The 19,225-nt window shown below is 41.3% G+C and overlaps 1 protein-coding gene across 2 annotated transcripts in view; it reads left to right on the top strand.

The window, feature by feature from the left end:
• The first annotated feature begins 325 nt into the window (after positions 1-325).
• ptgs1 (prostaglandin-endoperoxide synthase 1) overlaps positions 326-19,225 on the top strand; it is a 55,110-nt gene continuing 36,210 nt past the window's right edge. The window contains exons 1-4 of one of the 2 annotated variants that reach the window (XM_031584957.1): positions 326-713; positions 8,282-8,375; positions 8,492-8,584; positions 17,415-17,531. In XM_031584957.1, coding sequence (XP_031440817.1) covers positions 8,369-8,375; positions 8,492-8,584; positions 17,415-17,531 — 217 coding nt within the window. In that variant the 5' untranslated portion in view covers positions 326-713; positions 8,282-8,368. Of the gene's footprint in view, positions 714-7,991; positions 8,376-8,491; positions 8,585-17,414; positions 17,532-19,225 lie in introns of those variants that run through there. The other variant, XM_031584956.2, reaches the window with a different exon arrangement.

Below are 19,225 nucleotides of genomic sequence, written 5' to 3'. Positions count from 1 at the left end.
TGCGGATGTGGCAGCTATCTATGGCCCCAGCTGCCACACTAAATGATGGGGATCCACCCAGTTGGGCAAAACCAGCGCCCACCATTTCCAGGTCCTCGGGAAGTGAAATCACCCTCCGGAGAATGACCAGGACAGCCTTGCAGATCCGGTGGACGATGTCATGAATTGTAGATTTTAGAATATCAAAATACCCGGGACCCCACAGGGTAAGAAACACAAGGACCTCCATGTGTCCTTGCCATCTATGGCCAGAGCCAGACCTCAGCACCCGCCCGGTGGGAGCAGTGATGGTCTGCCATGACAGGCGGACATCCGGTCTCAGGTCTCCATCACTGAAGTAGCCTACAGCTGCAGGATGGGAACTGCTGTTTTTCAGGCAGCAGTAGAATGTTGGATGTTAGAATGTTACATTAGCTTTCCTTTTAACTGGCCGTCAGCGAAATAAAGCAGACTGATTTTCCAAAGCAGTAATGATGAAAAAGAAAATGAGAAACGTTTTACCCTGCTCCTGTGTAAATGTGCAAAAAGCTGCCTGGAAGTAGCCTTTTACGAAGATGAATGACGGCGCCTTTGAGTAGCGCTGTCAAAAGCTATTTTCGCGGCATAAGATATTTTTGTCATTCTGTCAAAAATGTACTTTGCGGTAAATCCTCAGAGGTGACTTTCAACTTTTTCGGCATACGTGAGCATACGCCATCTGTGCCAAAAGACAGGTAAGATAGCAGTGGAGTATATCCGAATCGTGTCCCTACTACTCGCATACCCGTAGAACGTACTACAGTAACGGACGGGTAATAAGTTCTTAACCAACATTAGCGCATATTGTGTTGGGATGCTACCATTGAGTTCCTTCCTCAGTGGTGAGTGTAGTGTTTAATAAGGATCTATTTCTCTATGTGTAAGCACTCCCCTATGCATTGTTCTCCTATTGGTTATTCGCCATGCGCATGTATACATTTAATGCAGAACCTCAAGTAAACCAAGTGATGTTTCACGTGTGAACTTAACCTCCGAGTGAGCCTGATTATTTTATTAATAAGTTGTCGCATAGACACGACAAATTGGCGACGAGAAATCTACGAACCTAACAAGCAAATGGAGTTTTAAAGTTCATGGAATGAGAAGTCGAATGGAGGGAAGGAGAGTGAAAACGAACAACAGCACTAGATGAGTAGCAAGGCTAATCAAGGATGCGTGAGTAAACTTGAATAGCTCACATTAAACGACACTTAGACGGTAAATATCAGACTGAAGATGGCTTACGTTGGAAAGGTAGACGAGTTTGATAGTGCTAATGAAGACTGGGAAGCGTACATGGAAAGAGTGGAATTGTATTGTGATGCCAATGATGTGGAGGAAGACATTCGATGATATTCAAAATATTTTGCAAAACCATCTAAAGCCTAAACCTCTAGTGATAGCTGAAAGATTCAGATTCCATAAAAGGAATTAAGCAAAGGATGAAAGCATTTCTGACTACATGGCTGAACTGCGCAAACTTTCACAAGATTGCGATTTCAAAGATTGGCTTTCTGATGCATTAAGGGACAGACTAGTATGTGGCATGCATTGCTCAAGCACAGTAAAGAGGCTACTGTCAGAAAAGGACTTGGACTTAGAAAAAGCGTTGGCTATTGCAATTGCAATGGAAACAGCAGCTAAGGATGCATCAGAATTACGAAAGGAAAGCGTTGAAAACGAAATGCATAAAATGTCCATAAATAACACAAAAGGGCAGAATTGTTACAGATGTGGAAAATCCTCTCATGACGCAAATGACTGTTGGTTCAAAGACAAGACCTGCAGAAAATGCCACAAACAAGGTCACATAGAAAGAGTGTGTAAATCAGACAAAAAGCACAGCCAAAGAGAAACAACTGACAAAAACAAAAGTTTCAGGCAAAAAGCAAAGCACATGCACATGTAAGTGACTGAATATGGAAAATCTGATAATACAGATAGTGATGAAGAAGACCTGTCATGCTTAGAACTGCACAACATCACAAGGGCAGATAGGAAAATTATATGGATAACAACAGAAGTGTCCAGAGTAAAGTTGAAAATGGAGCTGGACACAGGTTCAGCTTTGTCCATAATCTCTGAAGCTGACTACAAAAGACTGTTTTCCAAGCTACAGCTAGAAAAGACCCCAGTGATGTTAAAAACATACACTGGTGAGAGAGAGTGTCTCCAAAAGGAAAACTTAAAGTGGATGTGACTTATGGTGACAAAACACACAAGTTGGAGCTCTATGTGTTGAAAAATGGAGGACCAGCTCTTTTTGGGCGAGAGTGGTTAAGAAAAATCCAGCTTGATTGGCATGCAATTAAAGCCCTCAACATATCTCCAAGCCTCAAGAGCCACAACTGTAGCTCTAAACAAAGACTGTCTCAGCTCTTAGAAGAGCATGCAAAAGTGTTCGAGAAAGGCATTGGCAAGCTGAAACACATTAAAGCAAAGATTGAATTGGATGACAATGCGACACCAAGATTTCACAAGGCACGTCCAGTGCCATATGCACTGCGTCCGAAAATTGATGCAGAACTTCTGAGCCTGGAGGAATCTAACATTCTCTCCAAGGTTGACTGGAGCGACTGGGCTACACCCATTGTTCCAGTGATTAAAAAAGGGAAAAGTGGAGGTGTTCGCATATGTGGCGATTTCAAGGTGACCATTAATCCGGTGCTGCGTACTGTACAGTATCCTCTACCACGAATCGAAGACATCTTCTCATCACTAGCTGGAGGGGAGAAGTTTTCGAAAATTGACCTGTCTCAGGCCTACCTTCAGATGGAAGTGGAGGAATCGAGTAGGAAGTTGCTAACCATCAACACGCATAAGGGACTGTACCAGTATAATAGGCTTGTATTTGGCGTCGCACCAGCTCCAGCCATCTGGCAAAGAGCGATGGAGCAAGTACTTCAAGATATACCAAGAACACAGTGTTATCTCGATGACATCTTGATCACAGCAAAGAATGATGAAGAACATCTCCAAAACCTCAGCATAGTGCTCAAAAGACTAAGTGACTATGGCCTAAGGGCGAAGAGAGAAAAATGCGAGTTTTTCAAGAGTGACATATCATATTGTGGTCACGTCATTGACAGATTTGGCTTACATAAATCACAAGACAAAGTGGAAGCGGTGCTAAAAGCCCCCAGACCAGAAAATGTGTCACAGCTAAGATCATATTTGGGCCTGGTCAACTATTACCACAAGTTTCTACCAAACCTTGCTTCAGTAGTGCATCCACTGAACACACTGCTACAGCTGGGAGCCAAATGGGAGTGGTCAGAAAAATGTGAAAAAGCTTTCAAGGAAACAAAAAGACTAATAACTTCTGATAAGCTACTTACCCATTATGATCCATCACGGCCCATACGCCTGGCCTGCGACGCATCCCCTTATGGCATTGGTGCCGTACTGTCACACACCATGGCTGATGGGTCTGAGCGTCCAATTGCATACGCGTCAAGGTCTCTGACAAGTGCTGAGCGCAATTATGCACAGATCGACAGGGAGGCCCTTAGCCTAGTGTGGGGCATAAAGAAGTTTCACCACTACCTTTTCGGCCAAAGGTTCACGCTAGTGACAGACCACCAGCCTCTGGTATCCATCTTCAACCCTAGGAAAGGAGTCCCAGTGATGTCAGCCACCCGACTGCAACGATGGGCGCTGTTCCTGGGAGCTCACTCGTATGATATCGAGTTCAAGGGTACGAAGCAACACTGTAATGCTGATGGCTTGTCACGCCTCCCACTGTTGACAACTGAGGAGGAAAAGCCTACAGCTGGAGATCCAGCAGAAGTGTTCCATACAACGTTGGTGGAACAGCTACCAGTGACAAACTCTGAGATTCAGAGAGAAACACAAAAAGATCCTACACTATCAAAAGTGTATGACATCACAGTACAAGGTTGGCCAGCACATGGAAATGCCATGTTTCCTGACTTTTCAGTGAGACGTGACCAGCTCTCTGTTTGCCAGCGAACTCTGATGTGTGGATCACGTGTAGTAGTACCACCCAAGCTTCGCGGTAGAGTGTTAGAAAATCTACACGAAGGTCACCTTGGCACTGTTAAAATGAAAAGCCTTGCTCGCAGTTACGTATGGTGGCCAGGAATTGATAGACAGATTGAGGATATCACCAAGACCTGTGCAGGATGCCACAATGTTCAGAATGCGCCCCCACCGGCACCCTTACACCCGTGGGAGTGGCCGTCGGCACCCTGGCAGAGAGTGCATATTGATTTTGCTGGGCCATTCATGAACTCCATGTTCTTAATAGCTGTGGACGCCCACTCAAAATGGCCAGAGGTAATACAAATGAAATCCACAACCTCAGAAAGGACTATTTCTGTACTAAGGAACATCTTTTCCAGGAATGGCATACCTGAGCACATTGTGAGCGATAATGGTCCACAGTTTACTTCAGACGAGTTTACACTTTTCATGAAGATGAATGGCATCAAGCATTTCAAGTCAGCTCCACACCACCCTGCAACAAATGGGTTGGCAGAACGGTTTGTTCAAACCTTTAAGAAGGCAATCAAAGCCATGGCAAAGGAAACCGTCACCCTTCAGCATAAAGTGGACAATTTTCTTTTTGTGTATCGGAACTCTGTCCATTCAACAACAAATCAAACTCCGGCAATGCTGTTTATGAACAGGCCTTTGAGATATCGCATTGACCTCCTTAAACCTAATTTGCAGAGAGAAGTGCAGAACAAACAATTCAACACATTGTCAAGTGAGGCAGCAAGGAGCTTTGATGTTGGACAGCAAGTTTTGGCACGTGACTATCGAGAAAACAAGTGGACACCGGGACGGATTATGACAAGAAATGGACCACTGATGTACGAGGTGGATGTTGGAGAGCAGACATGGAGACGTCATGTCGATCAGTTGCTGAACGTGCAGCCAAACAGTACCTCTGAGCTGCCTGCATCCAACCAACAAGACCCAACACCAGACTCACCATCAAACACACAGCTCATTCCTGTTCATGACACGCCAAAGACTATGACGCCGGCAAAGGAAAGTGTGTCCCCAGAGAAGACACCACAGGGTCCAAGGCGTTACCCGGAAAGAAGCAGGGCACCACCTAAAAGACTGGAGTTGTAATTAATTGTCTTTATTTACAGGTGGCTGTAACAAAGTTATGGACTGTTCTTAAAAACAAAAGAAGTAAAAAAAAAATTTAAAAAAATGTACTAAGGCAACCACTGTTCAATTTCAAACAGGATCTGTAAAGCAGAATGTTTTGTTGTATTTTTGCACATTTAATTGTGTAGTGTTAATCTAAAAAGGGAGGAGTGTAGTGTTTAATAAGGAGTCTGTCTGACTCACACGAACATTACATCTATAACACCACACTGCTTGTCTACATGAAAACACTTTTTTAGGTCACCCATAGATCACCCATAAACTAGCCCCAGATAGCCCCTAAAGGGTACAGTGGAAAATAAAAAACAGGGACAGTGGAAATGAGATTACATACAAATGCTGGCTAGATATTAGCCTATCGTATCGGCCCCTTGGAAAAACACAGGAAAGATTTGTTACTGGCCATACAATGTGTTCTAAATTAAGAGGTAAATAAAAAATCTTACCAATAGATCTGGCGGCACGCCTAGACTGTGGCCACTGCACCCACTTTGGGAAAGCATGTTGCAAGGGAGACTGTACGGTACTGCAAGTCAGTCTCTTCACTGGGATTTCTTCCGCCCCTTTGTAAAGGCAATTCATTGTGTCTTCTCATTTGGAAGGGCATCTAAGAGGGCATCTAAGAGGGCATCTAAGAGGGCATGTCATGAGAAAGCCAACTGTAGGGAACCTCAAGTGTATCCTTTCGTATGGGCACCTATATTCATGAATTCATTAATTAAGACCTTTGTCAGGTTTTTAATGGCACACACGACACACTGGAACACACACGTGCATATATGGAGGCGACACAGGACACACACACACACACACGCAGGTAAGCCTGAGGTCGCGGTGAATTTATTTTCTGCTTTTTCCCATCCTGGACTGTCCTTCCTCAAGGACCCCCCAGGAGCAGTGGGCAGCTTTGCAGCGCCCGGGGACCAAGTGAAGTAAACTGTCCATCTTTGGTCAGGGATGGACATGTGTTCTGTTGTTTTATATGGCACCACATCACACCTTCTCCACTGGACGGCCATCCATTTAACAGAACTTCTGTATTTTACTTTTCTGCTGTCATCATATTTTATTGCGACTTTGGTGGTTTCCACATTTCACTGCCTTTGACCCAGTGCATTGACCTACGTGTGTGTGCGTGTGTGTGTGTGTGTGTGTGCGTGCGTGTGCGTGCGTGTGCGTGCGTGTGCGTGCGTGTGTGCGTGTGTGCGTGCGTGCGTGCGTGCGCGTGTGCGTGCGTGTGCGTGCGTGTGTGTGTATGTGCATTGATCTCATCTGACTGTCTGATACATTTCTATCTGACAGTTGCTTTTCATCATTGCATCTAACACTGCTTGTTATCTTCCATTTGACAGTTTTTATATGTAGCCTTTTTAAATGTATCTTACACTACCAAGACTGAGCTTTGCAAACTGAAACTTTATTGTGCATCCAGATATCAAAAATAAAACAATGAAGCGCAGCGTTTGGATGTTTTGTGTGAACCGACGCAACATTAATAGCATATAACATTATAGCATTAGCAATACAGCTGCCAGTATACTGTAGTTGTTCATTACATGTTCGCAATGTTAAGCTATCTGTGCGATATACCTTAGTGTAATGTGGAAGGTAGAGCTATCTATAATAACACCTGATAATAAAGATGTAAAGAAAATTAAACAACAGAATTAAAAAAAAAAAAAAAAATGTTGTGGTTGTTGTGTACGATTATACAGACATACAAAACATGGTTTATTTATTTCCATTATTTGTTTACATTTGTGGAAACTGTCCTTTATTTGTTTGTGAGTAGAATTTATTCTACGTTTGTATGTTTTTGATAGACGTGTCCCGTATTTGCAAAGCACATTGTGTTTGTTTGAGAGGCGTGTTTTGTATGTTTTTGATAGGCGTGTCCTGTATTTGCAAAGCACATTGCGTTTGTTTGAGAGGTGTGTTTTGTATTTGTAAATCTTGGTGTGCATATTTGCAAATCCTTTATAAATCACATTTAGTCACTAAACTGATCCCATAGTGAATGTATCTGTGATATACTTGTAACATGAAATTGACTTGATTAATAGCCATGACAGCACCACCGCAAATTTGTAGTCAATTATCTGTATGATATAAATACACCCACCACCTTTCCCCCGCCCCTACGTCCACATTAAATATGGCATGTGAGCACAGGGTAGTTGGACTGTGAGTTGCTTCTTGCTTCCTGTACAAGCAGGTTATCTTCTTTAGTACATTTCATGTGTGTGTGTGTGTGTGTGTGCACAATTTGAAGTTTAATAAAGGTTAACCAACATTATCCTTGAAAAATGCATTCAATTGAATGTTGGCTAAACTCCCACTGAAAACAATGGCAACATGAACAGGCCTGAATCTATATTTTGAATGAATGAATGAATGAATGAATGAAAGGCTTGGAGCGCTGCTTCTTTTGGTATAATGAGGGACAACGTATAACAACACAAAAATACAATAAACTAAAAAAGATTAAGAAGTAGGACAAAGTGCGAGCGTAATATTATTGTCTTATACACATATTTTTTGCCAAATATTAGATAAACAGAATGTTATGGTGTGCTGCTATGCTCTATGTAAATATGAGCAATGAGAAATGTGTGCGCCAAATCTGATAAAATATCTTCATGCCAACTACTACATTTAAGCCATTCAGTAGGCTACGTTTTCTTTTAAAATCAGTCCTAAATTTAGCATGATAAGAAAACCTCTGTTGTAGCCACTGTTAAGACATTTTCAGAATTGGTCAAATTATATATATATATGGATTAAGCCTATATAAGGGTTAACAGACTGATCTCCAGTTCACGTACATGCACAAATATCTTACAACCATTCCGGTCTTCCCTACTCTTAGAACTTACCCCGCGACATTCCCACAACAGAAATTGCGCCACCCTCTTTCCTTCCCTTCCCCTCGCCCATGATACGCTTTCTTCAATGTTTCCGAAGGCTGCAAGTTCACCGGGGGGGGAGAGACAGTAGAGACAGCAACAATTGTAGGTCCTGTCATTGAGTTGTCTGACCTCAGAAAACCTCTCTGATGTAATGAGGTGAAAACCTTGACTTTCATTAGGGGTGATTGTACATTTTTATTTTAAAGATCCTATTGCGATCATCCTGGAGCAGCTTCGCGAAGACAACAACTTAAACTACTGTGTGTTAGCGTACACTGGATTTGAAGCTAACAATGAAGGGTAGGCTCATTGATTACCATATTTAATATAATTAGACAAACTGATGTAGATAGCTTTGCCGATTCATTTGGACATCGCCTCATTTACATACATGTGTTTGTATTCCTCTCCATCAGTATCAAGCTTCTTGCAGACCTGCACATTAATCCTGGTGTCACACGGACAGACAATTCCAGATGAGAAAGTGAAAACCGTCTCTAGCCGAAGTGGTAAGTTCAGTCCCCGGTCTACATTACATTACACAAGCTAAATATTTGGCGATGTTTCCATATAGTCCTTAAGTCCTTTAGTCCTAAATGTCTATAATCTTAAGTTTCTCACTCGCTACACACACACAAACCCTGTTGACTGTGCTAATTTACCTTAAAACCCATCACAGAAAGCTAAAAAAAAATAAAGACTCAAACCAACTGGTAAACTTAAATTCCGTCTAAACTAAGAACTACAGCGACCTTACCCTCTTGCAACATCATTGTTTAGGTCTATACTTTTTTTGAGAAAAATAAGCTTCATTTTTGAACTAATAACAATAATGGCGATGTTTTTTTTGCATACATTTTGAGATGTAGCGGCAATGCAGCTGACACAAAGTCAAAGTGATGGTTGAGTTATCAGCATTTTCCATGCCGTTCGATCCCAACCGCATTTCATTCAAATTTTGCCACCCAGTGCTATCACAGCTGAACCTTGAGCAAAGCAGGAAGTCATGGCAGGGTGTCATGCATACCAGCTATGTGTTCGTACTGAGGTGGTGAGGTCATGCAATGGTTTGGGGAGCACTGGTGAACCCAGAATGACAGATGGCTATTGTTGATAATGGGTGGAAAAATTACTGAACCTATATTTTGCTGTGTGTAAAACAAAAGTTTTAGTGTGGTTGCTCAATCACACAGCATTGTGTGCAAGCGTAAGCAAGAACACTATTGACCTTCTGAAGTTATATTTTTAGTGTGATTGTTAAAGCATATTATTAATTAATAATTACGTTTTATTTATTATGTTTCCTTATTCCACCTGTTTTTTTGGTGCTGCTTCTGCTCTTAACAATTTTGAAATATATATTAAGACATGTCTGTCCTGGTTTGTTGTGCACTTGTGAAAATGGTTGCACTACCCCCTGTCATTCTTTTGATATTGTCATTTTTTATCCCTCTTTTTTTCCTATTTAAATGAATGGTCAAACGTTTGCGTATTGTGACGTTACTTGCTCTGCCAGCTAAGACCAGAGCCATTTAGACCAAAGACTTTGAAGTTTGAAGAAGCTCTCTAAAATCTTTGTTTTAAAACAAGCCATTAATAACCGTCTTTATTTCAGCCAGTGTCAGCAGCATTATGTTACATATCTGTCTGGCTATAAAAGATGTTCTTGAACCATTTTGCAAAACTAAGACTGTAGATTATTTACAGCTGTCGTGTCTTCCCTGTTCATATCTATGTAGTACATGAATACCTATACAAATACACCTTCCAGTATCAAATATTCCCCAGAGGCTTTATGTACATAGCACATATTCTAACTATACTCACTGTTAATATGGATTATAACTTATATGCTCAAACCTGTAATTGTTGGCGTAACACAAGTCTGAAGGACTATAATGTTACCCATAACCTAGTTCCCCATCAGGTTGGTTTGATAACATAACAACCCCCCCCCCCTTTCTTTCCTACTGTGAGGCGCATTGTGTTACTTCCTTGTATGAAATGCGCCGTACAAATAAAGTTTGATTTGATTTGATTTGATTTGATTTGATTAGGGAAAACCAGGCCCCTGGGTTCACCCATCTGTGGCAGAGCGTTTCCTTTTCACCCCACATTCGTTTTTTGAGGGCAATATCTGAAGATATGTCCCAATTGGCCACGGGCCCAACACCTCGGTGGCCCATGTCTGTTGTTCTGTCCACCGCCAGCACCCCCTCTGCCTTTGTATCTTCCCTGCATAAGCCCCGACTGTGGAGCTTGAGGCTGCCGATACTGATGAGGTGGCTGTAGTCAAAGTTAAAGTAGTCAAAGTAGCTTTATTGTCAATTTCCTGCATGTCAGACATACAAGGAATCGATAAAAACGTTTCCCACTCTCCCACGGTGAAACATATAAAGTGCACAGGCACAACAACAGATAAGACAAGACATTTAGATACTATAGATATACATATAGATATAAAAAAAACATACAGATACACGTACAGCAAGCAGCCAGCATAAGTTTTTCTTTAAAGTGAGGTTATGGTAGTGCAAAAAAGGCAATTTAGTAATGGCAGCCAAAGACATCCTGTAAGATGTATTTGTTACATTCCCAGTGCAGGTATAACAGTAAGTGGTTATGGTAAATGTAGGTACCCAATTTGGCTGTCTGTATGTTTGTGGTGGGGAACCATATGCTAATTGAGGAGGGGGGAGTTTGCTGTAATGGCTGCCGTGATGTCAATGGGACAGATCCCGAAACTGGCATACAATTTGGCCCTTTCTTGCTGTCAACCTGAGTCTGAATCAGCTTCCACTGTCTCTCAGCATACTGCTTTTCCAAACTGTCCTCTATCCTCCTCTGCATAGTAACACATTGAGTGACAGCATCCCTAAATTCAGCTCTTGACATAACTCCCATCCGATGGTCATTTCCCAGTTCTTTCCTAGGGAGGTGCATCAATAATATGCTTCCTCATCACATGCCTCATCATAAAATTATTTTCTGGATCTGTCCCCATTTGCATACGCCAGTCCGCCTCAACGTTCCACATATGCAGCTGGTTTTAGCCTATCAACTGCCATATTAGCCAAAGAAAATGTATGATGATAGGATTTCCTTAAGGCTCTCCAAACTTCTATCCTGCCAGCGTCAAATAACCCCCCCCATATGTCTGTTCATCCCCATTCTGCTCAAAGCTACGGTACTAGTCCCTTCAGTGAAAACCTGATTTAATAATGTTTGCAAAATGGGAGATTCCGAGCCTGCCACATCTGTGTGTCCTCAAGGTTGGTCATGAGTCAATCAAAATAAAACAATCAATCAATCAATCAATTCAATTTTATATAGCGCTTCTCTATATACCCGAAGTCGCTTTACAGAGTCCAGTAGTCATTCATACATACACAGTCATACCGGTGGTGGTGGTAAGCTACCTCAGTAGCCACAGCTGCCCTGGGGGGGCAGACTGACAGAAGCGTGGCTGCCAATCAGCTCTCCGACCACCACCACCAACATTCATTCAAATTCATACGATGCAATGCATGTCTTTATGATGGTGGGGGAAACCGGAGCAACCTGGAACGACCGTGATACGAACCCAGGGCCTTCTTGCTGTGAGGCGACAGTGCTAACCACTGAGCCACCGTGCTGCCCATGGAGTCAAGTCACCTTCTGTAATGAAGGGCACAATGACATCTACCATCCTAACTGGAGCCTGCATTCCATCTCTCTCTCGTTCTTCCTTCAACCTTTTCTTACAACTTGACACACCCCCGTGTGTCCCTTGTGTGTCCTCCTGCTTTCGCTTCTCAGTCAACACCTTTGTCACATTAGTTCTTTCCAACGCTCTCTCCTCAATCCCCAATGTCCTCTCAATGTCAATCTCATGTTCTCTCACCCTCTCCAATTCCATTCTTCTTCTTGACCCTTCCCTGAGGTCCTGCTGCTAGATAACACTACGTCTCACCTTCCTCCCCCATCTCTGACAACAAGGGGGTTTTCCCTGATTCTGCCAACAGTCCTGTATCAACATTCTCAACGCTTTCAAGATAGCAGTCTTTGATGGATCGGTCTGATAACAACTGACCAGGCACCGGGTCGTTTGACTCACCACTTTCGCCTTCAATTAACATTCCTCAAACATGTCTCCATATCAATCAACCTCTGAGCCAGTGTTCCACTATGTGTGTTCTCGTCTTCCTTCACTGCCTGCCTTCATCTCTGCAACCCCCAGAAACTCAACCTTTTGTTCCACTTTCAATGAAGCTATCTTACAAAAACAACTGCAATACCCTTTAAACAAGTATCAGCCCTCTTCATGCGTTAAGTAAAGAACAGACACGCAAAACTATTCTTCCCGCCCGTAATCCCACGCGCTGCTCAAACCCTACACACAGAACAACATAATTCTCTAACTCTAATAAGTCTCTCTGTCTGCCATTAACCAACCAGGCTTCCCCCAAACTTTCACACCTATAGTTCCACTCTGTTGCAAACTTTAACCTTCCGTTAGTAAAGATGTTATCACGTCTCACACAACAACTGCAACTATTCAAGTCCTAGCATTTAGTCAATACCACCACCAGCCTACTGTATGTTTCGCCAGTACAAACACAATTTCGTATTCTTTTACTTTAAAACTATGAAACTCTCATGTGTGAACACACAGCTTACTGCCAGCCAGGAGCAATTGCCAAAACTTAATATATATATGTTTATAATAATGATTACTTTTCAGCTTTGCACGTCTGTCTTTAAACACTTCATTTCCACACACTACGAATTTTTCAAATGTGCCGCTGAAAGTCAATACCGGTATATCTTATCACTTATAACACGAGTGGAACAACAATGTCTTGCTCGCGTCTTCTACCACAACCACAATCACGAAATCATTCAAAAAAGTTAGCCTTTCGTGAAAACTGATTTAAAAATGAATCTGACTATGTCATGTCTATGGTTCCAATACATTTACAATCACGATTTAAATATCATTCCAACAAGGTTAGCCTTTTCGTGAAAACCCTGAATGAATTGCAACGTGTTATGTCGTATTAAATTCCTGATTTCTACAATAACACATTCATTTAAAACAAGGTTAGCCTTTTGTGAAAACCTGTCTAAAATGATTTGCAGCTTGGGGGGGAAAACAAACACACTCACATGTATCCACCTTTCACTCGACTAAGAGCATTCATTCATCCTTTACTGAATTATTTATTGGGAAATACAACCCTTCAGTAAATTCATATGCTCCTTATTTGACCACTGGAAATGATCAGGAACTTTATTCAACGTCCACCAGTTGCCTTACATAACTTTATTCATTCGCACCACACATTTGCGTTTTCCCGCAATTCAAAAGTCAACTTTCCAACATGAAGCCCACAGCTCACACATGCAATACTGATATGCACACAACGTATTACACTAATAACAAAATACCAATAACGCGTTAATAACAATGTATCAGCAACACAACTCGCTAACATAACCCCACAAAAAACGCAGTAAAAGGAAGAATCGCTTCTACTCAATAAACAAATAAACACCAAAAAAGACTTCCTAAGTCTTATCCAAGTTCCCTGACAACACACCCAAAGCGGAATTTTTGCGGTTTCTTATGGAGGATTCTTACCGGGCTAATGTCTTTCACACAGGCAGGAATCAGCTAGTATACCGTTCAAGCAAAAACTGCGTACCTTGTTTTTATTGGCGCCGTCTAGCAAAATACCAGTTGATCAGGCCTTTGTTTCAGCAATTGCCCCGAATCCTTACCCAATCACGTCGGGACGTCACCAAAATGTTGTCTCTTTGTTGCAGGTCCTCTACAACTTTCTCAATCAGAAACTCGAAACTTAGATGTGTTGCTCTCACTGATTTTATTCCAGTATTTAGGCCACAATAGGGTTAAGAAGATTGAATCCGGAAGAATCTTAGCTCGATATAACGTGCTTTGTCTTTCTAAAAGTTATCTAACACCCACCCTGTTTGGTTGACCCCTATCAGTTTAACCTCCCCACCTGACCCCTGCCCAAATCAGAATGCGTTTACCTGTATGGTATCACGCCCATTTTCTAAGACACTGGTCAACCCAAAACCCCTTCCAATTTCAAAAAGCAACAATTGTTGATGCCATCTTTTTCTAAATCAATCAACTAATATCTTGTAAGTTCATCCTTGTTCATCTTATACAAAAAATATTCCTACACAGCCTACATCCCAGCTAGCATAGCTAGCAATCATCATCAGCCAACAGCTTACGTAGGCTTATTCAGCTCATAACAAATCATGATAGCAGATGTCCACATATCTGCACATACATTGCCTTTTACACAGTGCAGCATAGGTCGGTTATGAACTTAAACATGTCTGTTGATATCTTTTTTAATGGTAATATACAGACAGCCCATAAACAGTCACATACCAAGTGACAGAGTTGGCAAGCTGCTATCTTAATGCTAAACCAGGGGACTCAAACTCAAATGACCTGGGAGCCGATGAGGGCCCAGTCTGGTCGGTAGGGGGCCAGATTTTTTTATGTGTTGGCTTGCCTATCACAATACTGTAGATACCACTTTTGAGTGTGGCAAATAGTTAGTGTTGTTGAATAGTAAGTAGCCGATCTGGGTTCAATTCCTGGGCAATGCAAGATGTTCTTTGGATAAAGGTGTTTGTTATAGGTGCATTTTTGGGTCACTTTGTCACATTGATAGCCCATGACTAACAAATACAGCAGTAATAGTGGGATAATGTCTTCATCAACAACTACATCTATATTTTTCCTTCATACATGCGCATTTCAAAGCAAATGCTGTACTGCACCACATTTGTATAGTTGGTAACAAGGCTGCGAACAAACAAAACAAAGCAGAAAACTGAATAAATAAATAAATCTGAATTATTTTATTTTATAAAATAAATGTATTTCTAATAAATATATTTCAAGTGTATAATTTCACTTGTCTGTCAAAATACAGCATCTTTCCATCTATAGTCATCTAAAATGAAAAGTCTACTGATATGCTGATCATCTGTGGTTATTCCTCCGAGTGACTTCCATGACGTTCCTCGGAGTGACTTCCATCTAGAACATTGCAAAGTCCATTTTTATGCCGATGATACAATTTTGTATGCCTCAGCGCCCTCTATAGATCAAGCAGTTTCAAACCTTCGACATGCTTTTGATTGTGTACAGGATTCCCTAAAGTCCCTCAAATTGATGCTGAATGAATCTAAGACTAAATTCATGATTTTCTCCAATGGTAGAAATAATGTCCCCCCCCCCACCCATAAGATATGCACCCGTTCTGGGACTAATATTGAGCAAGTTCCTTGCTATAAATACCTAGGTATCTGGCTAGATGATAGGCTGTCATTTAAATCACATGTTCTTGACCTAGCTAAGAAGGTTACAATTAAACTGGGCGCTCTTTATAGAATAAGATCTTGTTTTACTTTTAAAAAACCAAATGGAAATAGTGCAATCAACAATTTTGTCAGTTCTTGACTATGGTGACATTGTTTACATGTATGCTGCACCCTCTACCTTAAAACTCCTGGACTCTGTTTACCATAGTGCTATTCGCTTTGTTACAGGAGACGCTTTCAGGACCCACCACTGTAACTTATACAAGAATGTTGGTTGGTCCCCTCTAGCAGACAGGAGGGAAAAACACTGTCTTTTATTTGTTTATAAAGCCTTAGTGGGAAAACTGCCTAATTATCTCATGTCACTTTTAAAATTAAAATCCATCTGTCATAACACACGGTCACAGAGCCTCATCTCCCTTGAAATCCCCCTTACAAAAACTAATATAAGTAAAATAGCTTTTAAGTTATTTGCTTCCCATAAATGGAACACTGTTCAAGTGGAGTTGAAACTAACCAATTATTTGTCTGTCAACTAATTTAAGAGCCTTTTAGATGCTAAGGATGTGCCTCAATGCTATTAAATGATTCTCTGATTTTATTTTTTTTATATTTAATTTCTGAGTTGTTTAATGTGTTTTGTTTATTTATTTTGTCTGTATTGTTTTGTTATGGTTTGTTTATTTATTGTTCTTCTGTATTATGTAGCCTCAATCAGGGCATTGCTGCAAAAGAGCCCTGTGCTCAGTCAATTCTCCCTGAATAAATAATGATGATGATGATGACAGACCAGCATGCTCAATTGCATCACACATTTGCTACGGCCTTGCATTATTTTTACATAAAGAAATTCATCTGTCACTTCAAACTGGTTGTTAACAAAAATCGCAGGCTGAGCATTATCATTTATGTCAGTGCTCTCGTCCAGAGCCACAGAATACGCACTGAAACTTTTGCCTTTGACACACAGCATGTGTTTTGTGTTTGGTCGTCCATGTGCTTCAGTCCTGACCTTTCACCTTTTGTGTTTACCTCCTGCCCTTGTTTGTTCTTTCCCGCCATTTTCAGTTCCCACCCACTCACCAGAAAGACACATGACCAAATACCCTTTGTCAAACTCCTCACTCTTAGTGACTCTTAGTGAGTCTTAGTGGTCTGTGTATCTCCAGACACCACGCTGAAGTAACCTCGTTGCTACCAGTGAGTTTTTTTTTCTTTGGAGGTTCCTGTTTTTGTTTTTGACTCATTCTGGAGTTTGTATTCACCTGGCTTTTCTGCCCTGTTTTTGGCAAAGTGATATCTTAAGTTCTTTTTGGATCTTCTGCGTTTTGGGAAATAAAGACGAGAGCTTTCTCCTGTCTGTTGCCTATCTGAGTTTGTCATGTTTATACATAAATAGGCAGAATACAAAAAAAAATTAGATCAAAAGTCTACAAATGTTGGAAGACTGCAATACATGCTGGGGGCAGCACAGAAAATGACGATGATAGACTTGCCATTGTAAATTGTTTTATTGTTTTGGATTTGTTTAACATATACAGTATACTTTGTTTGAGACAGACACAACATAAAGCTCTTGACAAGTGAACTACATTAACAATGAAATGATTCAGATAATAAACTGTCTGAGTGTTACATGATTCATGCTGATCATGAAGTGTCACTAGGCAAGGGCATACAGGCTGGCCCTATATGTGCTGTATGTGCTCATCTTTACTGTGCAGGCTGCAAGCCACTGTTTCATCGGATGGAAAATAAGTATGAATTCCACTCTTACTTTGCTGTAATCTTTACATTTTGGTAACTAAAGATAGTGTTGGTTTTAGAAACAGAACATGACCCAGAATGTGTTTTTGACATTAGTGTTTCACTTGAATATACTGTATATCCCAATATGTTGGGTTTGGTATTGTGTGTGAGAGGAACACGTTATCTAAATTTACAAAACACCATTAACCATATATTACATATGTTTTATTTCAGTTAACCCTTGCTGCTTCTATCCATGCCAGCATATTGGAATCTGTGTGAGATCTGGGATGGACGGTTATGAATGTGATTGTACCCGTACCGGTTACTATGGAGAGAACTGCACTATTCGTAAGTAAAACAAACCTGTATGTTTATATGTGTTAGGCGGTTTTGCAGGAAAAGACCCAAGTGCAGACCAGATGCAAAAGAATTCAGGATTTGTTTTACAAAAAGTTTGACTTAACAGTCCAAAAGTCAACAAATCAGGGCAAACTAGAATTCCAAAAACGGCAAAGCACAGAAGACCCAGCTCAGGCAAACTTAGAATTCCAAAAGGTAAAACACAAAAGATCAAAAACGCATCCCACACGGGCAGAGTATCCACGAAGGCGCGGTAAAGGAATAATCCAGACATTCACAGATTTAACAAGACTCGACGTGTCTCTCCAGACTTAATGTTACGATCTGACAGAGAACACAGGACAGACTGAACTTAAATACCTGAGGGGAAACAGACAATTGGTGGGAAGCAAACAAGAGGCAGGATAAACTCATCAGGATAGCAAACAGGCTAATTAAGAGAACAGGTGTGGTAGATGGTGAAACCCAGGAAGTGGCAGAAGGCAGGAGGGGGCGGAGTTCAGGACAAAAATCATGAAAGCACATGGCATAACAAACAAACACAGGGAAGCACATGGCATAACAAACAAACACAGGGAAGCACATGGCATAACAAACAAACACAGGGAAGCACATGGCATAACAAACAAACACAGGGAAGCACAAACAAACAAACACAGGGAAGCACATGGAATAATAAACAAACACAGGGAAGCACATGGCATAACAAACAAACACAGGGAAGCACATGGAATAATAAACAAACACAGGGAAGCACATGGCATAACAAACAAACACAGGGAAGCACATGGCATAACAAACAAACACAGGGAAGCACATGGAATAATAAACAAACACAGGGAAGCACATGGCATAATAAACAAACACAGGGAAGCACATGGAATAACAAACAAACACAGGGAAGCACATGGCGGCCAGAGTCCCTTGGCTAGCAGAGGGGAAACTAACAACATGTATGTAAGAACAAATTGAAATGTGTTAATTTAGGAGACTAAGTGGATGGTTGGTTTCCTTCTCAACACTATATTGTTAAGGAATCACACATGCAGCTAAACGCCAAGCAGCTGTGTACTGTGCTGTGACTCCTGTCTCTATCCCCAGCACCATGTCTACATTCAGCAGCTGTGTACTGTGCTGTGACTCTCCTGTTTCTATCCCTAGCACCATTAAGCAGCTGTGTACTGTGCTGTGTGTGTGTGTGTGTGTGTGTGTGTGTGTATATATATATATATATATATATATGTAAATGTATATATATTTGTATATGTATGTGAGTGTGTGTGTGTGTGTGTGTGTGTGTGTGCGTGTGTGCGTGTGTGTGTGTATATATATTTGTATATGTTTGTGAGTGTGTGTGTGACTGTGTGTGTGGGTGTGTGTATGTGTATGTATATATATTTGTATATGTATTGTCGCAGCCCAGCTCTCAGCAAGACACAACAAGGGAATTCCTCAAAGGCAGGTTCTTTATTAACACTATAATCACCAACTTAGGCACTCAAACATTACAACAAAGGTAATCAAATGAACAGAAACTGGGGTAAACCCTCCGGCTTGCACCCAGTGCTACCGGCACCTACCCCTCTGTCTCTCTCTCTCGTCAGTCCTTCTTACTGACTCTTTTAACCCCTTTGTTTGACTAGATTGGCACTGATCAACCAATAGTCAAACAATCTACAGGT

This window comes from Clupea harengus, chromosome 18 (assembly GCF_900700415.2).
Source record: "Clupea harengus chromosome 18, Ch_v2.0.2, whole genome shotgun sequence".
NCBI classification, from domain to species: domain Eukaryota; kingdom Metazoa; phylum Chordata; class Actinopteri; order Clupeiformes; family Clupeidae; genus Clupea; species Clupea harengus.
Note: the sequence above shows the minus strand (reverse complement) of the source record. Positions and strands in the feature narration are given on the sequence as shown.